The following is a 14,212-nucleotide window of genomic DNA, read 5'->3' as shown; positions in this document are numbered from 1 at the left end:
TATTTATGGTTATACCCTATTCTCTCTTTTTTTTAATATTTTCTTTGTTTTAACTAATTATGTATTCTAGTATTATTTGTAGTTATATCCCCTGATTCTCCTCTTTATGTATGTACATACACACACACACACACACACACACACACACACATATATATATATATATATATATGATCTATATATTATATATATATATAGATATTTATATATATATCATATATTATATATAATAATATATATATATATATGAGGTTGCAGTCCACAGGGGAAAAGAAAAGCTAAAATTCCCTTTAGCTCAACGGTTTCGGCCTTCACTGTTGAGCTAAAAGGAATTTCAGCTTTTCTTTTCCCCTGTGGTCTACAACCTCATATATACATATACATACATATATATATATATATATATATATATATATATATATATATATATATATATATATATATATTATTTTTCTAGCTAATTTTGTATTCCAATATTATTTGTATTTGTCCCCTGATTTTTCTTCATCTTTTGGTTATCATCCAAGGTCTTTACTTTGTCTTCGTTTAGACTATTAAAAATTTATCTTTTACTTCTTTTCTCTTCTCTCTATCCACACTTTCTCATTTCTTACCTTCGTTTTGCCTCATTTTCTCATTTATTTCCTTCGGTTTGCTTCATTTTCTCATTTTTTACCTTCGTATTGCCTCATTTTCTCATTTTTTACCTTCGTTTTGCCTCATTTTCTCATTTTTTACCTTAGTTTTGCCTCATTTTCTCATTTATTTCCTTCGGTTTGCCTCATTTTCTCATTTTTTACCTTCGTTTTGCCTCATTTTCTCATTTTTTACCTTCGTTTTGCCTCATTTCCTCATTTATTACCTTCGGTTTGCCTCATTTTCTCATTTCTTAACTTCGTTTTGACTCATTTTCTCATTTATTATCTTCGGTTTGCCTCATTTTCTCATTTTTTACCTTCGTTTTGCCTTATTTTCTCATTTTTTACCTTCGTTTTGCCTCATTTTCTCATTTTTTACCTTCGTTTTGGCTTATTTTCTCGTTTTGCCTCATTTTCTCATTTCTTAATTTGGTTTTGACTCCTTTTTAAGACTCTGTTGCTCTATTACTTCTGGTCCTTTTTTCTCCATCCTCATTTTTCCCGTTTCATCTTGAGAAATATAGATGAATAACTATCCAGAAGCTTCTCACCATATTCCTTATTCTCCCCATGTAAAGTGGACTTGAACTCCTTTCTGGTTGGTTGGCAGGTTTAAATGAAGCATGCCTTATGCCAGCACAGCCCTGGTCCTTGCCAAAATAGCCCTAAAGGTTTTATAGAGAATAAGGCGGCTGGTGTGGACCTCTGAACTTAACGGGTATCCCTTCCCTTTCTAAAAAAATTCCCATATGTCACTCTTGCCCAGTCTTTCTTCCACAAGTGACTAGTGATTCTATTCAGAACTTTTCTTTTGAAGACTTTATTCGGTTATCAGGGCTGAGTCATCCTCCCTGACTGATAAAGGTATTGATTCTAAAGCCGTGTCCACACTATGAAACATAGTTTGCAAACAAAGTTTGCAAACTGTTTCTTGGAAACTATTTGCAAACAGTGTTTCCTATCCAGACCTCAGTTGTCATGATGCCTGTTGGTGCAGTAGCCTCTGTATTCTCGAGAAGGAGTTCGATTCCCGGCTCGGCCAACGCGGAATCAGTGGAATTTATTTCTGGTGATAGAAATTCATTTCTCGATATAGTGTGCTTCGGATCCCACATTTACTGTAGGTCCCGTTGTTAGGTGACCAATTGGTTCCTAGCCACGTAGAAATATCTAATCCTTCGGGCCAGCACTAGGAGAGCTGTTAATCAGCTCAGTGGTCTGGCAAAACTAAGATATATATATATATCCTTGAGGAGGAAGGATAAGAGAAAGAAAAAGAGATGGGCGAGGATGTTTTTAGAAAAAGGAGCGTGACATGCTGACTTTGATCCTGGCGGAATTGAAAGTAGTAGACGGAACAGGTTTTAACAATTGCGCTCGAATGTCTTCTGCTGAATTTGAAATACTTTTACGGATGGTGGCACCCAAGATACCTCGAGAGGACACCACATTTAGAAAAGCCGTTTCACCCTCCATCAGACCGGCTGTGACACATTAAGCATGTGTATATATACCTATATACACGCATACATTATATATACATACTTATATAAACATATAATACATTTTACATGCCGACCTATACATATGCACACAGAAGCACTAAATGTTTTCCACGCCGGATGGGAAAGAGATATACGGTAAAAAGTGCTTGCAAACAGTTTGCAAACTTTGTTTCTAAACAACGTTTCCTAGTGTGGACAGGCCTTAAATTAGTTGTTCCATCACCTTAGGATTATTGGTGAGATCATGTGAAGGCGGAAGGGAAAGTGGCTTCTATTTTCTCAGGCTTGGTTTTTATGTGTCATTTTTGAGTCTAGGAAACAAAGAAAATCTACGTATATTTAATCAAAGATTGACAGAGATAAGGACCTGTTTGGGTGATCTTTTTAAAAGCAGAAAATGCATAAGGGATCACTATTCAGAGCCAGATAGACATACAAAAGGATTAAGGCCCTGTTTGGATGATTCATATAGCTAACAAACACTAGAGAAACGCATGACTGATCAACCAAACACGCGAACACAGAAGGGGAACCATGTTTTTTTTACTGAACGTATTTAAAAATAACTAATTAAAACGATAGACTAGTTGCTGTTTCTAGAAACAAGCTTTTACGGCTGCTAAATACTGTTTAGTTTAATAATGCTCTTAATCAGGAGATTTCATTTGTTTTCCCTTGGCTCCTTAGTTTTAATTACGAGAAAAAGAGAGAAAAGTTACATATTCTCTCCTGTGCGAGTGCTTATCTTATTTTCTCTCGCTGTGTGTTCTTGCTCTTGAAGATATACCAGAACTTCACATCACATTTTAAACTCCATCACTTGTGCAAATTTCATCAGTGACTGATATAATCTGCATAATGTACCCTCAACGATCTTCATCGTAGTATTTTACGATAGCTTTCGTAACCGTCCGTATTACGTCAACTGGCAACGTTCGTGAGTTCCTCTGGATTTTCGTGAATTTTCGTTATCACCTAGATATGGCTGAACTAGTACTACTTCCGTTTTCCGGGGGCTCCCCTGCAAGCCATCACGAGTACTCTTAAGGGCCCTTTTAGCCAGGAGTGCATAACAATTACGGCGTTCTCGTTGCTCAATAAAGATTGCCATATTTCTCAGGGGAAGTCGAATGCGTGAGGTGTCTAGCTCTGATAAGAAAACACGGCTCTCTCTCTCTCTCTCTCTCTCTCTCTCTCTCTCTCTCTCTCTCTCTCTCTCTCGTCTTATTTCGCAATACGGCATTCTGTAGTATCTCGGCTTTGTGTGTGTGTGTACTTTGCGTGTGTGCATATGGTTTGCTTGCGTGTGTGTGTGTGTGTGTACAGTTCGTTTGCGAGTGGGTGTGGGTGTGTGTGTGTGTGTAGTTCGTTTGCGCGCGCGTGTGTGCGTGTAGTTTGCTTGCGTGTGGGTGTGTGTGTCTAGTCTGCGCGTATGTTAATCAGGTATGATTAAAATGAAGTAGAAGTTGCTGAGTGAATGCTGATTTAAAGTTTCTAATTGACTTATGAAATGCTGATTTAAAGGAATTAAAAAAATAGGCCTATTTCCGGAAACTGGAAGCATATTTTTGGCAACCACATCTTAAGAGACGGGATTTGTTGTCCAACTCCTTTGACAGATCAAACATGACACTCTTACAGCGAAACTTAACCTCAGTTAGTGGACTGTACGGCCTTGTATTATCATTTGCATTTAGATTATAACTAGACGCATGCGAGTGTCATTTGCAGTAAACTGACCTTACTTCATCTCTAAGCTTTCTATTTAGTCTTGTTGCAACATATATATCATCTTTTCGACTTGGGGAATCAAAGCATGACTAAAGAGCTACTTGACGTACCGGAAAGAAACGCAACAACAACTGCACCCCCCCCCCCCCTCTCTCTCTCTCTCGTCTCTCTCATCTCTCATCCTCTCTCCATCCGCTCCATTCTCTCTCTCTCTCTCTCTCTCTTCCCAGTAGAGTATAGTGCCGTCTGTGCACCTCATGCGGTACACTGTGTAGGCATTACGTAAGGTTCTTTGCAACGTCCCTTCGGCCCCAAGATGCAACCCTCTTCATTCCTTTCATTGCACCTCCGTTCATATTCCCTTCCTTCCATTTTTCTGTCCACCCTCTCTAACAACTGATTCCATAATCAAACAGCGAAGTTTTCCTCCTGTTACAACTTTCAAACCTATTGACTGTCCTTTTTCGATTTCGGCGCTGAATGACTTCATTGGTCCCAACGCTTGAACTTTGGCCTATATTCTCTCTCTCTCTCTCTCTCTCTCTCTCTCTCTCTCTCTCTCTCTCTCTCTCTCTCTCTCTCTCTGACGTTTGTTTTATCCCCGTTATTGCGCTTGCAGAAAAGTCGGCCATCTGCTTGCTCTGAAGGCGTTACTGAATCCAATGTGTTAATTCATATCGTAGCTAGGCGCATTTTTTGAACCGTGACCGATTGTGTTCTGTTCATCTTCATTTTTTATTCTTTTTTTTTTTTACGGAAATCAACATCGTCTGTGAACTATTCCGATGAGAAACTACTTGAAAATAAAGATAAAAACTATACAAAAGAATGTACGTCTTGCGATTTATAGAGCGTAAATGAGATGACTCAGCATCTCATACGAACGTGAATCGGAAAATAATGTCAACAAATTTTAGCTAATCCACCGTTAACCTCTCTCTCTCTCTCTCTCTCTCTCTCTCTCTCTCTCTCTCTCCTCTCTCTCTCTCTCTCTCTCTCAACGTTGAAATTATATTTTGTACTACTCCTTTTTTTTCCTTGGTTAGTTTAATGACTTTCAAATCTGGACTTTTCAAAAATGATGCCCATGACGTGCTTAACACATGCTATTAAGTGACATAGAAGCAAATGATATATATAAATAAATAAATATATTTGTATGTATATATATATATATATATATATATATATATATATATATATATATAGAGAGAGAGAGAGAGAGAGAGAGAGAGAGAGAGAGAGAGAGAGAGAGAGAGAGAGAGAGAGAGGGCAAAGTCATCATATAGCTTTCTGGACAGAACCACAGCGATGAACCCCTCCTCTGCAAAGAAAGTCTTAAATTGGCCTTGATATTTATTGGTTACATCAGCAAACCCAATTTGTCCATCACTGGCAACTGTTGCGTCATCAAAATACGCCTGAGGTTGCTGTCATCTTGATCATTCTTCTGATCATTGTCAATAAAACAGATTGATATAGCCAGAGTGGTCCGTTCAGGAAACTAGATCACACTAGCCAGAAGCTGCTGTGATTCGCCATTCTGTAAATGATATAGATCGTGTGGTGATGATGGCCTTCTTTTAACTCCAGACCAGAATTTGCCATCAGCTCAGACAACCTAAAAGACCTTTCGTTAGAATGGCTGGGTTGGCTTCGGTTGCCGCACATCAGCTTCGTAGGGGGGTAGTGCCGTCAGTGGACCTCATGCTGCATCCACTTTCGTTCCTTTTTCCTATTCTCTTTCCTCATCTTACTTTCCATCCTCTCCTAACATTTGATTCATAGTGCAACTGCGAGGTTTTTCTCCTGCTACACCTTCCAAACCTTTTACTAACAATTTGCATTTCAGCGCTGAATGACCTCATAGGTCCCAGTGCTTGGCCTTTGGCCTAAATTCTGTATTCAACTCAACTCAACGTACATCTTCAGCCCCCTGAATGTCCTCCGTGTCATTATACTTTAGTCATCTTGTTAAAAGAGGAATGAATAGAATACGGCTTTCCGGTTCTTTAGTTTTAGTTATGACATCACATAAATGCCAATGGATAATGATAATGGGCAGACTTCTTGACATCTCTTCCGGAGGAAATGATTCGATTATTATGGAAGACTTTTCATTACAAGTATCATTTCACTTTCACTTTACCCAGTTACGCCTATATGTTTTTTTTTAATCATATTTATGTCTCATTTACAGGTGATATTTTACACTTTTATGTTATACAAAATTACACCTGCAATTAGCGTACCAATCAGCTATCCATTACATAGTCACACTGACATACACTGGTTGACCGCGCTCGCTCCCTTCTTTACAGGTATTACTTTACGTAGTGGCATGTGTCTGCCACATATCCTCCGCTCAGAACTTCATGGGAGGGTCCCGGGAAGACCTCTTTTCGGCAACCAGCAAGTTGGAGGACCTCCTCACCTTGGAGACCGAGATCGTGAGGATGGTAGACAAGTACCTGGAAGCGGCACAGGAGAGGATTGACACCATCCGAAGGTGAGTCCCGTTCGTTCAGGTGTTGTGAGTAAATACGGTTGTGGCATGTTGCTTCAGACTATGCCCGTCCTTGTGCCAGCACGGACTGTTGCTCAAGGAGATGTTATGTCCTGAATTGATCGGTAGCCTTTTTTTTTATTTATTTATTTTTTTCATTTCATTTCTTTATTTATTTTTATTTATTTTTGTATTTTTATTTATTTTATTTTTTGGGGCCTACTGCTCTGTAAATCTGGTTGCGGATTCTGGGAAGTTTGGAGGTACTCACTCTTGCTCAAGGAGATATAATGTCCTGAATTGATCTCTACCCTTTTTTATTTTTATTTTATTTTCTATTAATTTAGTTATTTATTTATTTATTTAGTTATTTAGTTATTTATTTATTTATTTATTTATTTATTTATTTATTTATTTATTTATTTATTTATTTTTGACCTACTGCTCTTTAAACTTGGTTGTGTATTTTGTGGAGTTTGGAGGTACTCACTCTTGTTCAAAGAGATAATTTATGTCCTGAATTGATCCGTAGCTTTATTCTATTTTATTTATTTATTTATTTATTTATTTATTTATTTACTTTATTTATTTATTTATTTATTTTATTGGCCTACTGCTCTTTAAACCTAGTTGTGGATTCTGGGAAGTTTGGAGGTACTCACTCTTGCCAAAGAGATAATTTATGTCCTGAATTGATCGGGTAGCCTTTATTATTTATTTATTTATTTATTTATTTATTTTATATTTGGCCTACTGTTCTGTAAATCTGCTAATGGATTTGGGGAAGTTTGGAGGTACTCACTCTTGTTCAAGAAATTATGTCCTGAATTGATCGGTAGTTTTATTTTTATTTTTATTTTATATTTATTCATTTTCTATTTATTTATTTATTTATTTTTGGCCTACTGCTCTTTAAACCTGGTTGTGGATTTTGGGAAGCTTGGTGATACTTGGTGTTGAGTATTAGAAGTATAACATTTATTTTATTTTTATTTTTCACATTTATCCTTGTTAGTTATCCATCATTGGCTCCGCAGGGGGTTTCGGCACAGTAGGTGGCGTGTATGAGACGTCAAGACCCCGAAATGAATTACGGGTCTTGTGGGGACTTCTGAACCAATTGAGACTTAGTGAAATATGTTTTTTATCGGACTTTTACGAAGGAAAGCTGAAGTATTTCGAAAACGTAATAAAGAGAATAGTGAAATTTTTTCCGGACTTTTCTTAAAATAGTCAAAAAGGCACAAAAGATATAAGGAACATTCGTCGTATTGTTTAAGAGTGAATTAAAAAGTGCAGGAGTTTTGCCGAACTTTTGCAGAACACACGATTTAGAATATTGAGAGATGATGAATATTCTTATGAATGATTGAGACATAATCTGTAAAAGAGAGAATAAATTGTGGTTTTAGAAAGTAAACAAGAAACCGTAAAAGAAAAGTCTTTTGTACATTATAAGAAAGCAGGGAATTTAGAAGGAAATGAAGAGAGGTGGTGGTGCATAATTGGATTAAAAAAAACAGTAAAAGAATCCATCATACAAGAAAAAACCTTTCATCATGTAACTCTCTCTTTCTTCTCGGTCTCTAAACTCCGGAACGCCTTACTTTCCTACTTTTTTCCAAAGTCCTGTTATATATATTTTTTTAACTTTTAAAAGGAATCTATTTCGTCTTTTGTTTGATAAGGAATATTCAAGATTTTAATGCTCTTTCATTTGGGTTTCTAAACTCCGGAACACGTTACTTTCCTGTTTGTTTCCAAAGTCCTGTTAGAGTTTTATGTTAATAGGAATCTGTTTCCATTTCTAATTAATAATAGAATCATTGCAATTTCAATCATTCATGTAGTCTACTTTCTGTGAAAAAATTATCTTAATAAAACATAATCGAAACAGTCATAAGCCAAATAAAGTAATGGCATAATTTAGGTTTGTCTAACAATTTCGTGTCATGTTTTATGTTATTTTTTTAAACATAGAGAACGTCGTTGTCATGACAACCGACTAATCGAGTACACCACAGAAAGGCATCCCCCTCCCCCTAAATACCCACCAACCCACCCTCGATTCCTCTGTGTGGCATGAAGTGAAAGGGAAAACTGACTCCAAGAAGAACATGACTTGTGGTTAGATAAGATTTTGAAGGTCTACCTTTTGTCGGTGAATGGGGAAATTTCTCGTTTCCATTTAAAGTACGACACCCCTTTACATCAATATCGTAGCCTATGGTTGTTGTAACAGTTTAAAGTTATGAAATAATTCAGTTTACTCAAGGATGGAATGAAGCGGCCCAGAGACAGTTCATTCAGTCTTATTGCTATCTTGGAAGATGACGATTCATTGCTATTGGCTATTTTCACGCTTTTGGCAACAGTTCCTTCCGCCTGAAATCAATCGAATTACGTGAGTGAGGGTCTGTTGAGAAGAGTGTGGGGATCCTTAGCATTGACGAATAGAATGGTATTGCCTCTCTCTCTCTCCTCTTCTCTCTCTCTCATCTCTCTCTATACATACATATATCTACATACATGCATATATATGTCTGTATATATATTTATATATATATATGATATATATTTATATATTATATATATATATAATATATTATATTATATAAATTATTATATAAATATAGATATATATATATATATATATATATATATATATATGACATATATAAATATATATATGATATTACACCAATCCTATATATTAATAATATTTTATGTATATATATATATATATATATAATATATATAGTATATATAATATATATATATATATAATACATACATACATACGTACACGTTTGAATACTAGTTATGGCATTTGATATACAATCCCAATTCTTCAGCGTAACCCAAAAGGCTCTATTTCGCTTAAACGTTCGCAAACTCCCTTGAGGAAGAGTGAGAGAAGAGAGAGAGAGAGAGAGGGAAAAAAGAGAGAGAGAGAGAGATAGAGTAGGAGAGAGAGAGAGAGAGAGAGAACACTCTTGGAAGCTTTTCTCTCTTACAAGGACTCAAAGCACGAAGACGCGTGACTGTTATCTCTCGATTTCGAAGTCTCCGTGAGGTCACGACGTTTGACGATACAGAACGAGGGGCGTGGATGCATAGGCTACGGGAAACACCGCCTCTCGAGGTCAGGTCGCGCGCGAGATACGGAGGTCAAGGCCTGAGATCTCAGTTTTTTGGATGCTGTTGTTATCATCTGCTTTCGACGTGACTGAAGAGAGGTGGGCGGGGCGGGGGGGATGGGGGGCGGGGCGGGGATGGGGGGCGGGGCGGGGGATGGGGGGGCGGGGCGTGTTGTCGAAAATACTCTTGAGCTTAAAAATGCAAAAACTATTATTCTTCTTTTCGTTTAATTTATTTTTAATTTATTTATTAAAAATTAAGGAGATTAGTCTTGTTTTCATTTATTTAATTATTTATTTGTGGTTGAGGGAATGTGCTAGTACTTTTCTTTGAAGATCGACTCGTGTCTGTTGCGCCATGTTTGTTGCTCGGCAAGGCGTTTGTTTGTCAAATAAACACATTCTTTGCAATGCTGGATCACTGTTACAAAAATTTTTATCGGAAAGAGAACTGGGTTTCTTTGACAAAGTTCATTCTTTGTAGCTACATTTGTCGGTGTGAAAGCTGTCTTTCTTTGTCAAAATCCGTTGTTTGTGGTTTGATCGTGCTTCTAGTTACCTTTTCCTCTCGCTTTTTTTGTCAAAGTCCGTTGTTTTAAGGACACGTTTACTTATCAAAGAAAGTTCCTCGTTGGACGAGTGGTTTTCGCACTCGACTACCAATTCGATGATCCGAAGTTCGATTCTCGGCTCGGACAACGCGGAATCAGAGGAATTTATTTCTGATGATAGAAATTAATTTCTCGGTGTAATGTGGTTCGGATCCCACAATAAGCTGTAGGCCCCGTTGCTAGGTGACCAATTGGTTCCTAGCCACGTAAAAATATCTTATCCTTCGGGCTAGCCCTAGGAGAGCTGTTAATCAGCTCAGTGGTCTAGTAAAACTAAGATATACTTAACTTTACTTGTCGAAGACGCTCATCATATGAAGACTGGTGTATAACTATAACATGTACTTTTGATGATGGTAGGACTATCTCTCTTTCTCAAAGACCCACCACACTCTCTAAAAGAAAGTGTTTGTGATGAGATCGCCCGAGAACAGCCGAAGGAAAGTTGTCAGTTTCCTGAAACGTTCATTTTACTAATGAACGCTCCTCCTAGAGAGAGTTGCGCGTTTATTTCTCAGCGGCATGTGTTTGAGCGATGCTCGCTGACTGACAGTCAAAAACGCCATTAACTTTCCATAATAACTGCGCTTCGTTGTGCGCACCACACGGAAACGATGAATGACAAATAGATAGTTAGACAAATAAATAAGCAAATAAATAAATAATTGGTATATAAGAGAGAAGACAGAAATAGATAAACAAATAATAAATAATAGGAATATAAGAGACGGAAACGATGATAGATAGATAGATAGTTGGACTATTAAATAAGCAAATAAATAAATAGTAGGAATATAAGAGACGGAAACGATGATAGATAAATAGATAGTTGGATAAATAAGTAAGCTAATAGATAAATAATAGGTATATAAGATAGAAGTCAGAGATAGATAAATAGATTGTTGGACCGTTAAATACGCAAATAAATAGATAATAGGTATATCAGAGAGAATACAGAAATCGGAAAGGCAGATGGAAACTATAATGACGAAATCGCGGATAAATAACTAGATAACTAAATAAATAAACAAACAAATAAATAAATAAAATGGAAGTAAGAGAGGCGAGACAGAAAATCCGAAAGCCAGAGAAACCTCTTGAACGTCCATCAGTCACGTAGTATAGAGTTTTATCTCGAGTGTTTTCCGTAATTTTAAACTGGATAAATCTCGTCCAGAGTTTTCCCTCAATTTTGCCAGAGACTATAACGGGTTCCTTCTTTCATCCCGAAACATATGGCTTAGTTTTACTCTCCGGTGACTAATCTGATGCATCGCCATTTTGGTGAGGTATGTATAAAATATTTGATGCTTGCAAACCTCGTTCTTGGCGCGCGCATTGTTGTGGTTATATATATGCAAATATTGGTCTCTGGCGAAAGCGTCTGAGTGCATTTTGCATCGTATTTTTATGCTGAGAGAAGATGATTTTAACGAGGTTGTTGAGGCTGAATGCAACATAAATGTGTTGAGTGAAAGTGTACGAATACATAGACACACACACACACACACACGCACGCTTGCAGTTGTACACAAACATATTTATGTACGTGTTTTGTTTAAACGCAGGAGTAAACACAGTCATACTTTTGAACTTAAGTAAATACATATTTACATACAAACGAATACAATCTTATGCAATATAATCTTGGATATTATCTGTACAGAACACAGCGTTTATAAGTAAATAAATTTAATGCATGTATATATATATATATATATATATATATATATATATATATATATATATATATATATATATATATATATGTGTGTGTGTGTGTGTGTGTGTGTTTAGTGTTTTTTTTTTACGAAATTGCAATTTATTATTGTGCTTGATTAACTAAGGATGATAAATGCCTTTACACAAGCAAACGCAAATGAATGCAAGCATTCATATAGTGTGTACTTACTTAGAAGCACAAAAACATTACTGAACTCACGCAAAAAGGCACAAGTATGTGACTGCATGAAATTGGCTAGCCTGTCAATTGCGATAAAAATAAACAGTAATAAATATAAACATCATAATTTCGCATATATCTCACCATAATAAAAAAAAATATTAACTTAATTTGTACAGTATTTCAGTACTGTAGTCTCTTGTCTGTCATGTTGAAATCTGCCTTCCAGTATTAGAAACAGACATCTGTTATACTTCATTCTGTGTTTCACTAAAGGAAATGAATGTTTTATTACTGCAATTCAGTATTCAAAAGAGATCACTTCGCAATATACGTGTGCAGTTTCTTCCGTTTTCTAAAAAGAAATGGAAGCAGGTGTCAGAGGAGGAACCGCCGTTTTCTATAAGCTGGTGTCCGAAGGGGGAAACTGTTCAGTTAACAAGAAACAAGAATTTCGTTTAAACGGTGCCTTTGTCTTTTATGTGTTTTGTCTCTAGTGCACTTTACGGCTGCTAAAACAGAATGCAACGACCATAAGCACCCTGTAATGACGCCGGATCACGTGATAAACACACGCCGAGTGTCATTGCGCGAGCGAGAAGAGTGAATTCCGCGTCGTTGGAGTATCGTTTATCTCCAAAATTAGGAGCTGTTGAAGAGCGAATTAGGAGCATTCGATGGAACAGATTGAGGAGAATGTATTTGCAAAGTCGCTTTCATCATCGCTAGCTGGAAAAAACAGAAAGGAGCAATTGGCTCGCTGTTTACTACCTAAGCCAATAGCGGCGAATTTTCTCAATAGCGACGATTTTATAGAGAAATCAAAACCTGCCCTGCAGTCTCTAGGCTAGACCTATATCATATCATGATTTTTAAAAAAGAAGCAGAAAGCGCCTAAATCCTTCTTCAATTTACGAACACACAAGAATTCCCTTTTAGTAAAAAGCTAAAAGTTACATTTTAAATCTATTGATAGATTCGTCAAGAAACCATTGTATTACTGGTTACCTTTTGATAAACAAATAACCGGTGATCCAATTCATAACCGAAAATGGACATCTGTGACGGAATCTTTCCTTATCTGTAATTGTTACTATTCCGAGAAATATGATGCAGATGAGATATCCGTGTTGATAAAAGATAATCGTTTGTTCTGCCATAATGGATATGAAATCCTTTACTCTATTCAGCAATATGATTTTAGTTTTTTCTTATTTTTTAGTGTTCAATTTTAAGCAATAAAAATTAATTATAACTGAAATTACTTTGCAGTTTTATAATGTGTTTTATCTAATTACATTTTGAGTTTCCTTTTATCATTATTACACTTCCAGACTTAACTTGCCTGTGGAAATGTTCATATCTTTTAGTTTAGTTTATCCATTCACAGCTAAACCCACCGTTTGCTGCAAATTAAAATAATATTAAATATGACCTTATCAAAATTAAATTCTTCTTTGCCCTCACTCGTAACACCTCTATGGATACAAAGTCTAAAAGATAAATCTCTACAGAAAACAAGGCAATGTTCCCCATAAACCACAGGAGCGATCATGGTGTGGCGGTTACAGTCTTCGCTAATTACCCGAGTTGCCAGAGGTGGAAGTCAGTTTACGAAATTTGCATGCAACGCATTAAAAAACACACACACACACACTTGCAGTTGCCATTCTTTGACAAATGGCACCCTTATCAGCGATGTACTGTCTAGTTCAGCGCAAGTCTCGGGATTATGTATTGCGTGAGATACTTGGCTTTTGATCAAGCAGTTGCCAGAAGGCGCAATTACTAAATGACGGTCTTGGAAACGTTCCAGCGTTCTCACGAGCCGTCACTAAACGGTGAGAAACTGCTCGTCACGCCTTTTCGCACATGTCACATTGTAAGGTTTTTCTTCGTCTTTTTTTTCTTTTGCCTCCCATATTTGTTTACGCAACCGTCGTTTCCGTTTTAATTCGCCTTGTTTTTCTAATTATATCTTTGTTTTCAACTGGTACCTCGCTATATGACAGCTTGTCGAGCTCGAAAATCGACGGAAGACAGCGTAGGCTTTGACATTTTGTCGCGTTCAGTAATATCTCCGATGATTTCCTCTTAGGTTTCGTTCCTTTGGCCAACGTTTCTAAGAAGTGTTGCCATCTATTAAGAGTTGCTTTACTTGTTTCAAATTTCATTTTT

General features: G+C 36.7%; 1 protein-coding gene across 1 annotated transcript in view; it reads left to right on the top strand.

Moving 5' to 3' along the window:
* LOC135202022 (prolyl 4-hydroxylase subunit alpha-2-like) overlaps positions 1 to 14,212 on the top strand; it is a 42,883-nt gene that overhangs the window by 1,565 nt on the left and 27,106 nt on the right. The window contains 1 exon segment of the mRNA XM_064231297.1: positions 6,196 to 6,383. Coding sequence (XP_064087367.1) covers positions 6,196 to 6,383 — 188 coding nt within the window.

The sequence above is a fragment of the Macrobrachium nipponense genome, chromosome 30 (assembly GCF_015104395.2).
Source record: "Macrobrachium nipponense isolate FS-2020 chromosome 30, ASM1510439v2, whole genome shotgun sequence".
Lineage (NCBI taxonomy): Eukaryota > Metazoa > Arthropoda > Malacostraca > Decapoda > Palaemonidae > Macrobrachium > Macrobrachium nipponense.
The sequence above is the reverse complement of the archived record's forward strand: the minus strand, read 5'-3'. Positions and strand labels throughout refer to the sequence as shown.